General features: G+C 46.7%; 2 protein-coding genes across 2 annotated transcripts; both read right to left on the bottom strand.

Moving 5' to 3' along the window:
- Window positions 1-4,321: 4,321 nt before the first annotated feature.
- LOC143784792 (histone H2B 1.2-like) lies at window positions 4,322-4,777 on the bottom strand. The gene has a single exon (XM_077273398.1). It carries the CDS (start codon window positions 4,751-4,753, stop codon window positions 4,370-4,372), a length of 384 nt encoding a protein of 127 aa, XP_077129513.1. The 5' UTR covers window positions 4,754-4,777; the 3' UTR covers window positions 4,322-4,369.
- Window positions 4,778-5,816: 1,039 nt separating this feature from the next.
- Window positions 5,817-19,465, bottom strand: LOC143786183 (histone H1.01-like). Its single transcript, XM_077275471.1, has 2 exons — window positions 18,775-19,465; window positions 5,817-5,878 (listed from the first exon to the last, which is right to left on the bottom strand). The coding sequence occupies exons 1-2, from the start codon at window positions 19,433-19,435 to the stop codon at window positions 5,817-5,819; spliced, it is 723 nt and encodes a 240-aa protein (XP_077131586.1). The 5' UTR covers window positions 19,436-19,465.
- Window positions 19,466-19,479: the final 14 nt, after the last annotated feature.

Genomic DNA, 19,479 nt, shown 5'->3' with positions numbered 1-19,479 from the left:
CGGCCTCCGCTGACTGCCCCCTCCCTGACCTGTGATATCACTGTGCCCCGTATGTGCAGAGTATTGGGGGGACACGTGTTCCACATCAGTAGATGATCCACATCGGGGGCTGATTGCAATCACCTGCCTGATATCGTGTCTTACCCCGTGTGAAGCTGTGACCGCTGCGGCCTGTAATGGAGGGAAGAGCTCTGATAAGGCGACAGCTTCACAGTGCGACTCTCCGGGGAGGAAACTGTGAAATATTAACGGATTTATGTGACCCCCCACTATTGTGCAAAAGGGGAATATTGGGAGAAAAGCGGAGACGCAAAATCCAGCGTCCACACAGAGCACAGCTGTATATAGTATATATAGTGCACAACACATCTGCACAGCCCAGATCCGCAGTGTAATAAGTGTCACTGATAATAGAAAAGTGTGTACAGTAGATACAGCAGAGTGTACAGTATAGAGAACAGCCCAACAACCAGACAATGGATCCCCAGAGAGACACCATACAGGGGATAGATTTTAAAAAAAGCCTTTATTGAATTTATATGGCAATATAAGTATATAAAAACAAACCTGATGAAGGACAAAAGTCCGAAATGTGCGTAGGAGTGCAGCATATAGGACGTGGCGACCCTTCCCCCTCTTCCAAGGTAATACTCAGGATTAGTATCATTGCTATATTTTTTTTCCCTTGCACTGTGCACCTCAATTTTGACCCTCGGTGTTGTTGCCATATGGAGGGTGTTACATTGGATTGATTTGATATAAGCACATTGCACTTTTTTGACAGTTATATATACATGTATGTATAGCACATATTATGTGCATTTTAGGTGTGTTTTATAATAGTATATTTCTGCACTGTTGCACTTTCTTTTATTGCACTTTTATATATATATCCTGAAGTAAACCTGATATATATATGGGAGGGTCTGCCAGTGCCACTATGAGTTATTTGAGCTATTATATGGTTGATTCCGTCCTATTATGCGCACCATTGTTTGTTTTTATATACTTATATTGCCATATAAATTCAATAAAGGCATTTTTTAAAATCTATCCTCTGTATGGTGTCTCTCTGGGGATCCATTGTCTGGTTGTCGGGCTGTTCTCTTGGTCTGGGGAGTAATCACCCGTTTCTCACAGAGCACTCTCTTTCTTGTCTATATACTCAATTTTATATAATTTTGTTGTACATTTGATTTATTAGATAATTTGAGTGGTTTTTGTGGCTCTAATTCAGAGTATACAGTATCTAGAGCGGGGTGTACAGTATACACAGCAGAGTACACAGTATATAGACCAGAGTGTACAGTAAATAGAGCAGTGTACAGTATATAGGCCAGAGTGTACAGTATATAGAGCAGCGTATAGTATGGTGTAGTGTATAGTGTGGTGTGTACAGTATATAGAGCAGATTATACAGTATATACTGTATATATACACACAGCAGTGTGTACAGTATATAGATCATTGTATGCATCATATATAGAGCATTGTGTGAGTAGTGTATGGAGCAGGTGGTGGCTCCGCTCCCTGTAGCTCCAGTCCTGTGTATGTATATATATGTATGTGTGTGTGTATATATATATATATATATATATATATATATATATATATATATATATATATATATATATATATATATATATATATGACCTGGATATTTCCATTATCCATTAGTCTCCAGTATGGTACATAAGTGACCAGTGATCGCTCCACACAAACGCATTTCCCGACATCTGTCCGTCCTGAAACTAGGTGTTACAGAAAGACAAAAAAAAGAAAAGTCATCAGCCACTGAGCGGGAATTTCACATTCCCTAACGATTAATACTAGCTCCTCCCCTTCCTCTGCTGATTGGCTGCACACGGGGCGGTTAAGGATTTTGAATTTCCTGCTTTGTTGAGGTTCCTGAAGCAATTCAATCAATCAATTTGTGTAGGGTATAATTTCAGAATTTTGGGGGTCAATGAGGCTGGGGCTGAGAGGGAGCATATTTATTTTTTCTTTGAGGGGAGGGGGGGGGGGTGCCCTCACAATGCACCCCCCCAAACAAATTTACACTACTGGTCCACTAGAGCTAAGGGAACTCTACACACCCTGAAAATATTGAGTTTATAGCCCCAAACCGGGTTGAGCAGTGACTCCCCACAGTGCCGTCTAAAGTGCACAAGGTTATTTTTTTTTTTTTGGGGGGGGGTCACTGCTCAGGGTGTGTAGAGGAACAATTCAAGAGTGTGGGGTAATGTTTTCAGATTTTTTCTGAAGTTTTGGGGTCATCAGGGCCAGGGGCATTTTTTTGGAGGGGGCACAACTTTTGAGGTGCCCTCAGAATGCCCCCCAAATTTTTACACCACTGCTCCTTTGCTACATATCGAAGTATCGCCAATTCTGATGAGTATACTGTTCCCCGCGATCACTTGGCTGGATGTGGAAACGTGCAGAGGAAAAATGAGGATGATGAAAGCGATTGCAGCAGCACCCCACGTGCAGATGGCAGTGCCTAGAAAATCTAGTACATCAGCCTCATTCTGGAGAGGTGCTGACATGAAGGATTGATCATCTCTCCCTGAGAGAGAGAGAAAGCCAGGAGCCTGATGTGACGCTGCCGGGTCTCGGGTGGGGGAAGTCGCCGCTTCTGTAAAGCAAGTGTGTAGTGGGGATCAGCACACACACGGCCACTAAGGAGTTAAATGGAGGCGGATATTCCTGTATCTGGTATTGGTCGGCGCCTGCGGATGTCTCTCGCTCATTGGTTGATTACAGATCCTTTGGTGGTTTTGAATTTCCCGCTCAATCGCTTTTCTTTGTCCGTCGGATTATTACCGGCCCCTCTGTTGTAGCTGCGATCGCTAATAATACCGGGTCCTGTCCTCCCAGCTGTCTGCCCCCAAACTCAGGGATGGGTTTTCTTATTGGTCGCCATTATTATCCTGGTGAGGTTACAATAACCTTCAGAGGCGCCATCCATCCAAACATTAGCATCACCCGACGTCAGCGGAACCAGTTCCAAGATGAACGACGGGAGATCAACAATAGTAATGGGAGCAGACACCGCCCCAGTATGTGTCAGGAGGATATAACGGACACGGCCCAGGCTGTGACCACTGCGGATATTACCGGGATCTCACACCGGCATATACACAGCCTGACACCAGCCCCGTCCTCAGGATCTTCGGTTTTCAAATATAATATTATATTACATTAACGCCAGGACTAATCCCACTTCCTCTTTATTCTCGGCTCTTCCTGCAGCTGCTGGAAATCAGTCCTTATATTCCCGGCATTAGTGACATTTGTGCTATGATGGGAGTCACCAGTACTTGGGGCATCTTACAGTCAGACTTGTGATCGGAGCTCTCTGCACTGCAGTGATTTTATCTCCTGTCATATTAACCCTTTGCTTTCCGGGCAAATGGTGGCACCTGATCATTGATGGACCCACTATTTTCATTTTTGATGGTGATTGATGTTTGGGTCTGACTCATTGTTTTTGGCTTCTCCATTTGTCACCCTGAACAGTCTCCACCGAGATCTGTGACATCCGTTATACATGATTACATCTGGTGCTAGAGGATCTTATCCTGCGATTATATCGGGATATTTCTCCTACGATTCGCTGTTCCCCTCCTCATTCTCGGAGCTTCTACATGTGGATATATTGCCCGAGAGCCGCCTGTCCTGACACTGGATGAAGCGGGGGAGGAAAAGTGATAGAACAGAAGGACGATCAGTAACTGAGCAGGAATCCTGTGAGGAGGATGTGACGGCCGATAATGTAACTGCCTGACCTGTGAGATCCTGACACCAGTGTAATGTTCTGAGCAGGGAACTCTCAGCAATCTCCTACACATGATCGTCCATTTCCCATCACAGACCTCCTGCCTGTAGCCGTAGGACGGATCTGTAATGGGGAGACATGGTGGGATCTGCTGGGAAGAGCAGAACTGGTCTTCCCTGAAATGTCTCTTGTAGGATACGTCCCTGACCAGTATATCGTCTCCACAATACTGATTGTGACGGGAAAGGGAAGATCTGATCGTCTCCAGGTCAGACACACGGGCACATCACAGCATGTGGGGGACACGGAATCATAATAAATGTTCCCCCAGAATGCCGAGATCTGTGCAGCAAGGGGTTAAATAAGAGAAGTCCCTGAATACAGAGTAACTCACCCAGAAATGCCCATATTATTCCCGACAAGGTTTTTCTCATCTCCCTCGTCAACATTAATTTCCCATCACCAGACGCAGAGTCCCGGGTGAGAGCAGCACCTCGGGGAGAGGAAACCGGAGCGGCAGCAGCTCTTCTAGTGAGGGTGTGGGTGGCTCTTAGAAGAGCCTTCGGGGTGAGGAGCAGAGGAAGGAGCCGATCACTTGGCGCTGGTGTACTTGGTGACGGCCTTGGTGCCCTCGGACACGGCGTGCTTGGCCAGCTCTCCGGGCAGCAGCAGGCGCACGGCGGTCTGGATCTCCCGGGAGGTGATGGTGGAGCGCTTGTTGTAGTGAGCCAGGCGGGAGGCTTCCCCTGCAATGCGCTCGAAGATGTCGTTGACGAAGGAGTTCATGATGCCCATGGCCTTGGAGGAGATGCCGGTGTCGGGGTGGACCTGCTTCAGCACTTTGTACACGTAGATGGCGTAGCTCTCCTTCCTGCTCTTCCTCCGCTTCTTGCCGTCCTTCTTCGGAGTCGTTTTAGTAACAGCTTTCTTGGAGCCCTTCTTGGGCGCAGGCGCAGACTTGGCGGGATCAGGCATGATAACTACAGACCGGTCTGGGAACAAGTGTGAAGAATAATGATCCTGCGCCTCCCAGAGCGGCGGAATTTATAGCCCGGCCATGCAGATGAGCGCTGCTGTCAGATCGACGTGCTATTGGGTGATAAAGTCATGTGACCAACGGGAACGTCAGACGCTCCGCCCACTGCAGCTCGTTGGTAGTTCCCCAAGTCATGTTTATTCTTTGCAGCACTTGCACAAAGTGCTGTAAAACCCTGTATAATGCTGTATACCTCTAAATAGTGCTGTGAAGCTCCATATACCGCCGTGTACCCTCATATAGTGCTGTATGTGTTCATGTACTTCTGTTTACCCTTCATGCGCTGCAGTATACTCCAATATAGTGCTGTTATTCATCTGTATAGTGCAGAGTACCCCCATATACAGCAACTTACTGACAAATGATTGTGCCACATTATGCAGGTAGTTACAGTGCAGCGCCCGACATGTTACACTCCATATAGTGCAGGAATATCTCCAGATGGTGCTGGAATCCCCGTGTAACGCTGTATACCTCCATGTAACAATGCAGTGCACATCTGTATACCGCTGTATGCCCCCTGTAATGCAGAACTCCCCACATACAGCTGTAAACCTTCCATGTAGAAATAAATACCTCTATATAGTAATGTCTCTTTCCGAACAGTTCTTTGTACCCCCATATAGGGCTGCATACTGTGATAGAGCGGTGAGCGGTATAGTGCAGTAAGCGTCCAGTGCTGAAATATAAATGTATATAGCGCTGTGGAGATTCCATCTTATGATCTTCTGGTTTAGCCGCCGCTGGCACATATTACAGCAAATATCCGCATCACACAGCGGAGATCATAGCTTTTCCTTATAAATGAGGGGGCTCTGAAAGGAGCAACATAACCATCCGCCCCCCCAGCATCAGAGGACGTTACCCGGGACCGCGGAGCAGCGTCAGAATTACCATCCGCCACAATTTAAGGTTTTCGACTCCGTAGTACGCGGAGAGTAAAGTTGGCACTGATGAGCATTCTACCAGCATTACAGCGACATCACCAGGGGAGAGCAGAAGTCAGATCCTAGCAGTCAGGTGCAGCTTCTCAAGTAGAAGATGTGGGCGGCTCTGATAAGAGCCTTTGGGTTGTCAGGACAGAAGAGAACACAATTAACCTCGGAAGCCGTAGAGAGTGCGGCCCTGGCACTTGAGCGCCTACACCACGTCCACCAATTCAAGAGTGTGGGGTACTTTCTTCAGAATTTTGGGGGTTAACGGGGCCGGGGGGCTTAACTTTTGGGCAAGGTCAATTTGGCGGGTCACTGCTCAGCCCTGTTTTGGGCTATCATCCCCAAATTTTCAGGGTGTGTAGAGTACCCCTAGAGAACCAATAGTGTAAAAAATTGAGGGTGGCACTTTGAGGGCACCACTAGGGTTGAGCAAAACGGGTCGTTCATTTTCAAAAGTCGCCGACTTTTGGCTAAGTCGGCGTCTCATGAAACCCGATCCGACCCCTGTGCTTGTCGGCCATGCGATACGCGACTTTCGCGCCAAAGTCGCGTTTCAATGACGCTAAAAGCGCCATTTCTCAGCCAATGAAGGTGAACGCAGAGTGTGGGCAGCGTGATGACATAGGTCCTGGTCCCCACCAACTTACAGAAAGGCATTGCAGTGATTGGCTTGCTGTCTGCGGCGTCACAGGGGCTATAAAGGGGCGTTCCCGCCGACCGCCATCTTACTGCTGCTGATCTGAGCTTAGGGAGAGGTTGCTGCCGCTTCGTCAGAAGCAGGGAGAGCGTTAGGCAGGGTCCACTAACCACCAAACCGCTTGTGCTGTAGCGATTTCCACTGTCCAACACCACCTTCGGTGTGCAGGGACAGTGGAGGCTACATTTTTTTTTTTTCTCTCAGCGCTGTAGCTCATTGGGCTGCCCTAGAAGGCTCCGTGATAGCTGTATTGCTGTGTGTACGCCACTGTGGAAACCAACTGCTTTTTTCAAAGCACATATCCTCTTGTTCCTTCCTTTCTGCACAGCTATCTTTTTTGTTTGTCCACATTTTTTATTTAATTTGTGCATCAGTCCACTCCTATTGCTGCCTGCCATACCTGGCTGAGATTACTGCAGGGAGATAGTAATTGTAGGACAGTCCCTGTTTTTTTTGTTTTTTTTTTGTGGGAGATTAAGATTTGCATTTCTGCTACAGTGCCATCCCTGTGTGCGCCATCTCTCACTCAGTGGGCCATAGAAAGCCTATTTATTTTTTTGCTTGATTTGGGTTCTAAAATCTACCTGAAAAAAAAAACACTACATCCATCAGTGGGAGATTAATACTGTCCTCAGGGCTTGTGTGCAACTCCTGATCCTGACTCCTGTGAGCGCCATCTCTCACTCAGTGGGCCATAGAAAGCCTATTTATTTTTTTGCTTGATTTGGGTTCTAAAATCTACCTGAAAAAAAAACACTACATCCATCAGTGGGAGATTAATATTGTCCTCAGGGCTTGTGTGCCACTCCTGATCCTGACTCCTGTGAGCGCCATCTCTCACTCAGTGGGCCATAGAAAGCCTATTTATTTTTTTGCTTGATTTGGGTTCTAAAATCTACCTGAAAAAAAAACACTACATCAATCAGTGGGAGATTAATATTGTCCTCAGGGCTTGTGTGCCACTCCTGATCCTGACTCCTGTGAGCGCCATCTCTCACTCAGTGGGCCATAGAAAGCCTATTTATTTTTTTGCTTGATTTGGGTTCTAAAATCTACCTGAAAAAAAAAAACACTACATCCATCAGTGGGAGATTAATACTGTCCTCAGGGCTTGTGTGCCACTCCTGATCCTGACTCCTGTGAGCGCCATCTCTCACTCAGTGGGCCATAGAAAGCCTATTTATTTTTTTGCTTGATTTGGGTTCTAAAATCTACCTGAAAAAAAAAAACACTACATCCATCAGTGGGAGATTAATACTGTCCTCAGGGCTTGTGTGCCACTCCTGATCCTGACTCCTGTGAGCGCCATCTCTCACTCAGTGGGCCATAGAAAGCCTATTAATTTTTTTGCTTGATTTGGGTTCTAAAATCTACCTGAAAAAAAAACACTACATCCATCAGTGGGAGATTAATATTGTCCTCAGGGCTTGTGTGCCACTCCTGATCCTGACTCCTGTGAGCGCCATCTCTCACTCAGTGGGCCATAGAAAGCCTATTTATTTTTTCGCTTGATTTGGGTTCTAAAATCTACCTGAAAAAAAAACACTACATCAATCAGTGGGAGATTAATATTGTCCTCAGGGCTTGTGTGCCACTCCTGATCCTGACTCCTGTGACCGCCATCTCTCACTCAGTGGGCCATAGAAAGCCTATTTATTTTTTTGCTTGATTTGGGTTCTAAAATCTACCTGAAAAAAAAAAAACACTACATCCATCAGTGGGAGATTAATGCTGTCCTCAGGGCTTGTGTGCCACTCCTGATCCTGACTCCTGTGCGCGCCATCTCTCACTCAGTGGGCCATAGAAAGCCTATTTATTTTTTTGCTTGATTTGGGTTCTAAAATCTACCTGAAAAAAAAACACTACATCCATCAGTGGGAGATTAATATTGTCCTCAGGGCTTGTGTGCCACTCCTGATCCTGACTCCTGTGAGCGCCATCTCTCACTCAGTGGGCCATAGAAAGCCTATTTATTTTTTCGCTTGATTTGGGTTCTAAAATCTACCTGAAAAAAAAACACTACATCAATCAGTGGGAGATTAATATTGTCCTCAGGGCTTGTGTGCCACTCCTGATCCTGACTCCTGTGACCGCCATCTCTCACTCAGTGGGCCATAGAAAGCCTATTTATTTTTTTGCTTGATTTGGGTTCTAAAATCTTCCTGAAAAAAAAACACTACATCAATCAGTGGGAGATTAATATTGTCCTCAGGGCTTGTGTGCCACTCCTGATCCTGACTCCTGTGCGCGCCATCTCTTACTCAGTGGGCCATAGAAAGCCTATTTATTTTTTTGCTTGATTTGGGTTCTAAAATCTACCTGAAAAAAAAAATCACTACATCCATCAGTGGGAGATTAATATTGTCCTCAGGGCTTGTGTGCCACTCCTGATCCTGACTCCTGTGCGCGCCATCTCTCACTCAGTGGGCCATAGAAAGCCTATTTATTTTTTTGCTTGATTTGGGTTCTAAAATCTACCTGAAAAAAAAAAACACTACATCAATCAGTGGGAGATTAATATTGTCCTCAGGGCTTGTGTGCCACTCCTGATCCTGACTCCTGTGAGCGCCATCTCTCACTCAGTGGGCCATAGAAAGCCTATTTATTTTTTTGCTTGATTTGGGTTCTAAAATCTACCTGAAAAAAAAACACTACATCAATCAGTGGGAGATTAATATTGTCCTCAGGGCTTGTGTGCCACTCCTGATCCTGACTCCTGTGCGCACCATCTCTTACTCAGTGGGCCATAGAAAGCCTATTTATTTTTTTGCTTGATTTGGGTTCTAAAATCTACCTGAAAAAAAAAATCACTACATCCATCAGTGGGAGATTAATATTGTCCTCAGGGCTTGTGTGCCACTCCTGATCCTGACTCCTGTGCGCGCCATCTCTCACTCAGTGGGCCATAGAAAGCCTATTTATTTTTTTGCTTGATTTGGGTTCTAAAATCTACCTGAAAAAAAACACTACATCAATCAGTGGGAGATTAATATTGTCCTCAGGGCTTGTGTGCCACTCCTGATCCTGACTCCTGTGCGCGCCATCTCTCACTCAGTGGGCCATAGAAAGCCTATTTATTTTTTTGCTTGATTTGGGTTCTAAAATCTACCTGAAAAAAAAACACTACATCCATCAGTGGGAGATTAATATTGTCCTCAGGGCTTGTGTGCCACTCCTGATCCTGACTCCTGTGAGCGCCATCTCTCACTCAGTGGGCCATAGAAAGCCTATTTATTTTTTTGCTTGATTTGGGTTCTAAAATCTACCTGAAAAAAAAACACTACATCAATCAGTGGGAGATTAATATTGTCCTCAGGGCTTGTGTGCCACTCCTGATCCTGACTCCTGTGCGCGCCATCTCTTACTCAGTGGGCCATAGAAAGCCTATTTATTTTTTTGCTTGATTTGGGTTCTAAAATCTACCTGAAAAAAAAAATCACTACATCCATCAGTGGGAGATTAATATTGTCCTCAGGGCTTGTGTGCCACTCCTGATCCTGACTCCTGTGCGCGCCATCTCTCACTCAGTGGGCCATAGAAAGCCTATTTATTTTTTTGCTTGATTTGGGTTCTAAAATCTACCTGAAAAAAAAACACTACATCAATCAGTGGGAGATTAATATTGTCCTCAGGGCTTGTGTGCCACTCCTGATCCTGACTCCTGTGCGCGCCATCTCTCACTCAGTGGGCCATAGAAAGCCTATTTATTTTTTTGCTTGATTTGGGTTCTAAAATCTACCTGAAAAAAAAACACTACATCCATCAGTGGGAGATTAATATTGTCCTCAGGGCTTGTGTGCCACTCCTGATCCTGACTCCTGTGAGCGCCATCTCTCACTCAGTGGGCCATAGAAAGCCTATTTATTTTTTTGCTTGATTTGGGTTCTAAAATCTACCTGAAAAAAAAACACTACATCAATCAGTGGGAGATTAATATTGTCCTCAGGGCTTGTGTGCCACTCCTGATCCTGACTCCTGTGCGCGCCATCTCTCACTCAGTGGGCCATAGAAAGCCTATTTATTTTTTTGCTTGATTTGGGTTCTAAAATCTACCTGAAAAAAAAACACTACATCCATCAGTGGGAGATTAATATTGTCCTCAGGGCTTGTGTGCCACTCCTGATCCTGACTCCTGTGAGCGCCATCTCTCACTCAGTGGGCCATAGAAAGCCTATTTATTTTTTTGCTTGATTTGGGTTCTAAAATCTACCTGAAAAAAAAAAAAAACACTACATCCATCAGTGGGAGATTAATGCTGTCCTCAGGGCTTGTGTGCCACTCCTGATCCTGACTCCTGTGAGCGCCATCTCTCACTCAGTGGGCCATAGAAAGCCTATTTATTTTTTTGCTTGATTTGGGTTCTAAAATCTACCTGAAAAAAAAAAAAAACACTACATCCATCAGTGGGAGATTAATGCTGTCCTCAGGGCTTGTGTGCCACTCCTGATCCTGACTCCTGTGCGCGCCATCTCTCACTCAGTGGGCCATAGAAAGCCTATTTATTTTTTTGCTTGATTTGGGTTCTAAAATCTACCTGAAAAAAAAAACACTACATCAATCAGTGGGAGATTAATACTGTCCTCAGGGCTTGTGTGCCACTCCTGATCCTGACTCCTGTGAGCGCCATCTCTCACTCAGTGGGCCATAGAAAGCCTATTTATTTTTTTGCTTGATTTGGGTTCTAAAATCTACCTGAAAAAAAAAAAAAAAACACTACATCCATCAGTGGGAGATTAATGCTGTCCTCAGGGCTTGTGTGCCACTCCTGATCCTGACTCCTGTGCGCGCCATCTCTCACTCAGTGGGCCATAGAAAGCCTATTTATTTTTTTGCTTGATTTGGGTTCTAAAATCTACCTGAAAAAAAAACACTATATCCATCAGTGGGAGATTAATATTGTCCTCAGGGCTTGTGTGCCACTCCTGATCCTGACTACTGTGAGCGCCATCTCTCACTCAGTGGGCCATAGAAAGCCTATTTATTTCTTTGCTTGATTTGGGTTCTAAAATCTACCTGAAAAAAAAAAAAAAACACTACATCCATCAGTGGGAGATTAATGCTGTCCTCAGGGCTTGTGTGCCACTCCTGATCCTGACTCCTGTGAGCGCCATCTCTCACTCAGTGGGCCATAGAAAGCCTATTTATTTTTTTGCTTGATTTGGGTTCTAAAATCTACCTGAAAAAAAAAAAACACTACATCCATCAGTGGGAGATTAATGCTGTCCTCAGGGCTTGTGTGCCACTCCTGATCCTGACTCCTGTGCGCGCCATCTCTCACTCAGTGGGCCATAGAAAGCCTATTTATTTTTTTGCTTGATTTGGGTTCTAAAATCTACCTGAAAAAAAAAACACTACATCCATCAGTGGGAGATTAATATTGTCCTCAGGGCTTGTGTGCCACTCCTGATCCTGACTCCTGTGAGCGCCATCTCTCACTCAGTGGGCCATAGAAAGCCTATTTATTTTTTTGCTTGATTTGGGTTCTAAAATCTACCTGAAAAAAAAAAAAAACACTACATCCATCAGTGGGAGATTAATGCTGTCCTCAGGGCTTGTGTGCCACTCCTGATCCTGACTCCTGTGCGCGCCATCTCTCACTCAGTGGGCCATAGAAAGCCTATTTATTTTTTTGCTTGATTTGGGTTCTAAAATCTACCTGAAAAAAAAAAACACTACATCCATCAGTGGGAGATTAATGCTGTCCTCAGGGCTTGTGTGCCACTCCTGATCCTGACTCCTGTGCGCGCCATCTCTCACTCAGTGGGCCATAGAAAGCCTATTTATTTTTTTGCTTGATTTGGGTTCTAAAATCTACCTGAAAAAAAAAAACACTACATCAATCAGTGGGAGATTAATACTGTCCTCAGGGCTTGTGTGCCACTCCTGATCCTGACTCCTGTGAGCGCCATCTCTCACTCAGTGGGCCATAGAAAGCCTATTTATTTTTTTGCTTGATTTGGGTTCTAAAATCTACCTGAAAAAAAAAAAACACTACATCCATCAGTGGGAGATTAATGCTGTCCTCAGGGCTTGTGTGCCACTCCTGATCCTGACTCCTGTGCGCGCCATCTCTCACTCAGTGGGCCATAGAAAGCCTATTTATTTTTTTGCTTGATTTGGGTTCTAAAATCTACCTGAAAAAAAAAAAACACTACATCCATCAGTGGGAGATTAATATTGTCCTCAGGGCTTGTGTGCCACTCCTGATCCTGACTCCTGTGAGCGCCATCTCTCACTCAGTGGGCCATAGAAAGCCTATTTATTTTTTTGCTTGATTTGGGTTCTAAAATCTACCTGAAAAAAAAAAAACACTACATCCATCAGTGGGAGATTAATGCTGTCCTCAGGGCTTGTGTGCCACTCCTGATCCTGACTCCTGTGCGCGCCATCTCTCACTCAGTGGGCCATAGAAAGCCTATTTATTTTTTTACTTGATTTGGGTTCTAAAATCTACCTGAAAAAAAAAAAACACTACATCCATCAGTGGGAGATTAATGCTGTCCTCAGGGCTTGTGTGCCACTCCTGATCCTGACTCCTGTGCGCACCATCTCTCACTCAGTGGGCCATAGAAAGCCTATTTATTTTTTTGCTTGATTTGGGTTCTAAAATCTACCTGAAAAAAAAAAACACTACATCAATCAGTGGGAGATTAATACTGTCCTCAGGGCTTGTGTGCCACTCCTGATCCTGACTCCTGTGAGCGCCATCTCTCACTCAGTGGGCCATAGAAAGCCTATTTATTTTTTTGCTTGATTTGGGTTCTAAAATCTACCTGAAAAAAAAAAAAACACTACATCCATCAGTGGGAGATTAATGCTGTCCTCAGGGCTTGTGTGCCACTCCTGATCCTGACTCCTGTGCGCGCCATCTCTCACTCAGTGGGCCATAGAAAGCCTATTTATTTTTTTGCTTGATTTGGGTTCTAAAATCTACCTGAAAAAAAAAAACACTACATCCATCAGTGGGAGATTAATACTGTCCTCAGGGCTTGTGTGCCACTCCTTATCCTGACTCCTGTGTGTGCCATCTCTCACTCAGTGGGCACTGGGCCATAGAAAGCTTTTTTTTATTATTATTATTATTATTATTATTATTATTATTATTATTTGGTTTCTAAATTGTCCCTGAAAAAAAACAATTTATCTTATTTGTTTTCTAAAGTCTCCCTGAGGAAAAAAAAAAAAAAAAAGGTGGGAGATTAATATTGACATTTGTGCTTCAGTGACAGTCCTGCGTGTGTGGCATCTCTGTGAATTTGTGCCACAGAAAACAGAGTGCGTAACATTGTGCCTGATTTTCCTTGTGGTCTCACCAACCTGTTAAGGGATATTGAAATCATACTGAAGTTATAGCTTACCGTGTAAGTTGTTTGACAGCAACAAATAAAGTTTCTTTGGTTAAGTTTTTAAAACAATGAGGAAGTCTGGTGCAAGAGGTCGTGGCCGTGGGCGTTCATTGTCAGCTGGTAATGATGGTAGTGGTAGTGGAGCATCAGGTGGTCGTGGGGATAAAAATATTCCACGTAAGTCTGGAGCTGTGGAGCCAGTTTCGTTGTCTGGCTACACAAGGCCTCGAACGCTCTCTTTTCTGGGAGTAGGAAAACCGCTTTTAAAGGCGGAGCAGCAACAGCAAGTTTTGGCTTACATTGCAGACTCAGCCTCTAGCTCTTTTGCCTCCTCTTCTGAAGCTGGTAAATGTAAAAGCAGCGCGTCGCTTGTGGATGTCCACGGTCAGGGACAAGTCGCTTCCTTGTCCTCTTCAGCAAAAACTACAACAAGAGAGAAGGATGCAGCAGGCGACACAACGGGTTACTCCATGGAGCTCTTTACACATACCGTCCCTGGCTTACAAAGTGAAACACTTAACAGGCCATGCCCATTACAAGTTGATTCTGACATGGAGTGCACTGATGCACAGCCACAGCCAGAGTACTATGCTGCTCCTTTGACTCAGACCACCACATTGCCCTCTCAGGGTACTGATCCACAATCAGACCCTGATGAGACTATGTTGCCCCGCCACGAACGCTATACCACCGACCGACACAGTGACACAGACGAAGTTGCACACGAGCTCGAAGAGGAGTTAATAGATGACCCAGTTATTGACCCCGATTGGCAGCCATTGGGGGAACAGGGTGCAGGCGGCAGTAGTTCAGAAGCGGAGGTGGAGGAGGGGCCACAGCAGGCATCAACATCGCAACAGGTTCCATCTGCCGGGCCCGTATCTGGCCCAAAACGCGTGTCAAAGCCAAAACCTGTTGGAGGACAGCGTGGCCATCCGGTTAATGCTCAGTCTGCAATCCCTGAAAAGGGATCCGATGCTAGGAAGAGTGCAGTCTGGCATTTTTTTAAACAACATCCAATTGATCAGCGCAAAGTCATCTGTCAAAAATGTTCAACTAGCTTAAGCAGAGGTCAGAATCTGAAATGTCTCAATACTAGTTGCATGCATAGACACTTAACCACCATGCATTTTCAAGCCTGGACTAACTACCAAACGTCCCTTAAGGTTGTAGCACCCTCGGCCAATGAAGCTAGTCAGCAACACAACATCCCTTCCGTCACTGTAAGGCCACCATTTTCCGCACCACCGGCAGTATCTGTGCAGGTTTCTTTGCCAGCCAAAAGCACTCAGGGTCAGGGAATCACCAGTTTTGTAGGAGGAAATATTGCATCTAGGTCACCGGCGGAAAAAATACCATCTCCAACCGTCTCGCAGTCTGCCATGTCCACCGGCACACCCGCAAGTTCCACGATCTCCATCTCTCCAGTTCAGCTCACACTACATGAGACTCTGGTTAGAAAAAGGAAGTACTTATCCTCGCATCCGCGTACACAGGGTTTTAACGCCCACATAGCTAGACTAATATTGTTAGAGATGATGCCCTACCGGTTAGTTGAAAGCGAAGCTTTCAAAGCCCTGATGGAGTACGCTGAACCACGATACGAGCTACCCAGTCGACACTTTTTTTCCAGAAAAGCCATCCCGGCCCTGCACCAGCATGTTAAACAGCGCATCGTCCATGCACTCAGGCAATCTGTGAGTACAAAGGTGCACCTGACTACAGATGCATGGACCAGTAGGCATGGCCAGGGACGTTATGTATCCATCACGGCACACTGGGTGAATGTGGTGGATGCAGGGTCCTCAGGGGACATCAATTTCGGGACAGTTGTGCCTAGCCCACGGTCTAGGAAACAGTTGGCTGTAGGCGTTCGCACCACCTCCTCCTCCTCCTCCTCGTCCTCCTGCAGAAGCTACAGCTCTTCCACAGACCGCAGTCGGCCAACCACTCCATCGGCAGATGACACTGTTGCACACCAGTTGTCCCATTATGGGCCAGCTACTGCCAAGCGTCAGCAGGCTGTATTGGCTATGAAGTGTTTGGGCGACAACAGACACACCGCGGAAGTTCTGTCCGAGTTCTTGCAACAAGAAACGCAGTCGTGGCTGGGCACAGTAGATCTTGAGGCAGGCAAGGTAGTGAGTGATAACGGAAGGAATTTCATGGCTGCCATCTCCCTTTCCCAACTGAAACACATTCCTTGCCTGGCTCACACCTTAAACCTGGTGGTGCAGTGCTTAGTGAAAACTTATCCTGGGTTCTCCGACCTGCTCCTCAAAGTGCGTGGACTTTGCTCACATATCCGACGTTCGCCTGTACACTCCAGCCGTATGCAGACCTATCAGCGGTCTTTGAACCTTCCCCAGCATCGCCTAATCATAGACGTTGCAACAAGGTGGAACTCAACACTGCACATGCTTCAGAGACTGTGCCAACAGAGGCGGGCTGTTATGTTTTTGTGGGAGGATACACATACACGGGCAGGCAGTAGGATGGCAGACATGGAGTTGTCTGGTGTGCAGTGGTCCAAGATACAAGACATGTGTCAAGTCCTTCAGTGTTTTGAGGAATGCACACGGCTGGTTAGTGCAGACAACGCCGTAATAAGCATGAGCATCCCCCTAATGCGTCTGCTGATGCAAAGTTTGACGCACATAAAGGAGCAGGCGTCTGCACCAGAGGAAGAGGAAAGCCTTGATGACAGTCAGCCATTGTCTGGTCAGGGCAGTGTACAGGACGAGGTAGCGGGCAAAGAGGAGGTGGAGGACGAGGAGGATGATGGGGATGAGTATATTTTTAATGCGGAAGCTTTCCCGGGGGCACTGGAAATTGGTTGCGTGGCAAGGCCGGGTTCTGTTTTTTTGAGGGACACAAGTGACGTAGATTTGCCTGAAACTGCCCCTCAACCAATCACAACCGGAGATTTGACAACTGGAACTTTGGCCCACATGGCGGATTATGCCTTACGTATCCTAAAAAGGGACACACGCATAACGAAAATGATGAACGATGACGATTACTGGTTGGCCTGCCTCCTTGATCCACGCTATAAAGGCAAATTGCAAAATATTATGCCACATGAGAACTTGGAACTAATATTAGCAACCAAACAACCAACTCTTGTTGACCGTTTGCTTCAGGCATTCCCAGCACACAGCGCACGTGATCGTTATCACACGAGCTCCAGGGGGCAGCAGATTAGTAGTGTTAGGGGTGCACACATCAGAAGTGGCGTTGGACAGAGGGGTTTTCTGACCAGGTTGTGGTGTGATTTTGCTATGACCGCAGACAGGACAGGTACTGCTGCATCAATTGAAAGTGACAGGAGACAACATTTGTCCAGTATGGTTACTAACTATTTTTCATCCCTTATCGATGTTCTCCCTCAACCGTCATTCCCATTTGATTACTGGGCCTCAAAATTAGACACCTGGCCAGAATTGGCAGAATATGCATTGCAGGAGCTTGCTTGCCCGGCAGCAAGTGTCCTATCAGAAAGAGTATTCAGTGCTGCAGGTTCAATATTAACCGAAAAAAGGACTCGTCTGGCTACCCAAAATGTTGACGATCTAACATTCATTAAAATGAACCACAACTGGATTTCAAAATCTTTTGCCCCACCTTGCCCGGCCGACACCTAGCTTTCCTATGAAAAGCTCTTGCCTGTGGACTACTGTGAATTACTTTTCTAATGTCTAATTTTCTGCAGCTGATTGTCCGGCATATGACATGTTTACACCTCCCTAAATGGCCAAACTCACCACACGGGGCCGTGGTATCGCGACTTGGCGCAAGCACCCGTGAGACAGCTGTTTTCCTGAAGAGGTGGGTGTGCTCGATTTTGGTCGACGGCATTGGTACTGGGTCCCTCATAGTACAATAAAGTGTCTCTGGCGGTGGTGGTGCGCACCCAACGTCAGACACACTGTTGTAACATGAGGGGCCCTGGGCCTGTACCGCCGGCCACAAGAGAGTTCACCCACCCCCAGGTCAAACATTGCTCTACCACTTCCACAGTTATCTCTCACACTACCACCAATGTTTAGTCTATGCGCTGACATCCTTCCATACCTGCCACTGACAATACCATTGTGTTGACATGTATGATGGTACATAACATAGTCAGGGGCAGTGTCCTCTATTTACCACAGTAAATACTTTGCGCTAAATTAGTAGGTCTGAAACAACGCAGAGGATCCCACCCCTGAACCTAATGATTGCACCCTTTAGTGTCTTTGTTTTAATGCGAGACATTCACATTTATTTGTTGTTTTTTGACTACTAACTGGCAGACACTCATTACAATCGGCCTCCGTTGACCACACCACTGCTGCCCGTGTACCCCTGGAACCTATTTTACAGTGCCTACAGCCAGCCCATTTTATTATGTTAGGCCTTCGAAGCCTGTCTGCGGTCCCTCCTTCCACTAGGCCTCCACTGACCAGACCACTGCTGCCCGTGTACCCCTGGAACCAATTATAAAGTGCCTACAGCCAGCCCATTTTATTATGTTAGGCCTTCGAAGCCTGTCTGCGGTCCCTCCTTCCACTAGGCCTCCACTGACCAGACCACTGCTGCCCTTGTACCCCTGGAACCTATTTTACAGTGCCTACAGACAGCCCATTTTATTATGTTAGGCCTTCGAAGCCTGTCTGCGGTCCCTCCTTCCACTAGGCCTCCACTGACCAGACCACTGCTGCCCGTGTACCCCTGGAACCAATTATAAAGTGCCTACAGCCAGCCCATTTTATCATGTTAGGCCTTCGAAGCCTGTCTGCGGTCCCTCCTTCCACTAGGCCTCCACTGACCAGACCACTGCTGCCCGTGTACCCCTGGAACCAATTATAAAGTGCCTACAGCCAGCCCATTTTATTATGTTAGGCCTTCGAAGCCTGTCTGCGGTCCCTCCTTCCACTAGGCCTCCACTGACCAGACCACTGCTGCCCGTGTACCCCTGGAACCAATTATAAAGTGCCTACAGCCAGCCCATTTTATTATGTTAGCCGCTGGCTTCTTGGCTTTCGCAGCCTTCTTAGCCGGACTCTTGGCAGCTTTGGGTTTGGCCGCCTTCTTAGCCGGACTCTTCGTCGCCTTCTTGGGCTTGGGAGCGGCTTTCGGCTTCTTGGGGCTCTTGGCCGCTTTCTTGGCAGCTGCTGCGGGCTTCTTGGCCTTTTTCGGACTCTTCTTGGCGGCGGTCGGAGCCTTCTTGGGCTTCTTCGGAGATTTGGCGGCTTTCTTGGCAGCAGCGGGTTTCTTGGGCTTGGCCGCAGCTGCTGACTTCTTCTTGGCCACTTTGTCCTTGGTCTCCTGCTTCTTGTTCAGCTTGAAGGACCCGGAGGCGCCGCTGCCCTTCACCTGGAGGAGGGCGCCCTTGGTGACCAGAGACTTGACGGCCAGCTTCAGGCGGCTGTTGTTCTTCTCTACATCGTATCCTCCGGCAGACAGAGCCTTCTTCAGGGCGGCCAGAGACACCCCGCTGCGCTCCTTGGAGGCGGACACGGCTTTCACGATCAGCTCGGAGACGCTGGGGCCGGAAGGTTTATGGCTTTTCTTGGCGGCGAACTTCTTCGGCTGCTTCTTGGATTTGGCGGCCGGTTCTGCAGGAGGAGGAGCGGCGGCTGGCGCGGTCTCTGCCATCATGTGATCACAAAATGATACAACAATCTCCTGGAAGGAAAAAACTG

This window comes from Ranitomeya variabilis, chromosome 7, assembly GCF_051348905.1.
Source record: "Ranitomeya variabilis isolate aRanVar5 chromosome 7, aRanVar5.hap1, whole genome shotgun sequence".
Classification (NCBI taxonomy): domain Eukaryota; kingdom Metazoa; phylum Chordata; class Amphibia; order Anura; family Dendrobatidae; genus Ranitomeya; species Ranitomeya variabilis.
Note: the sequence above shows the minus strand (reverse complement) of the source record. Positions and strands in the feature narration are given on the sequence as shown.

What these genes read in the sequence shown, in the direction of transcription:
- LOC143786183 (XM_077275471.1), bottom strand. Translation starts at nt 19,435, where the DNA reads ATGATGGCAGAGACCGCGCCAGCCGCCGCTCCTCCTCCTGCAGAACCG. An exon ending in CATAATAAAATGGGCTGGCT is followed by an intron (nt 5,879 to 18,774) that starts GTAGGCACTTTA and finishes GACAACCCAAAG; the next exon opens with GCTCTTATCAGAGCCGCCCA.
- LOC143784792 (XM_077273398.1), bottom strand. Translation starts at nt 4,753, where the DNA reads ATGCCTGATCCCGCCAAGTCTGCGCCTGCGCCCAAGAAGGGCTCCAAG.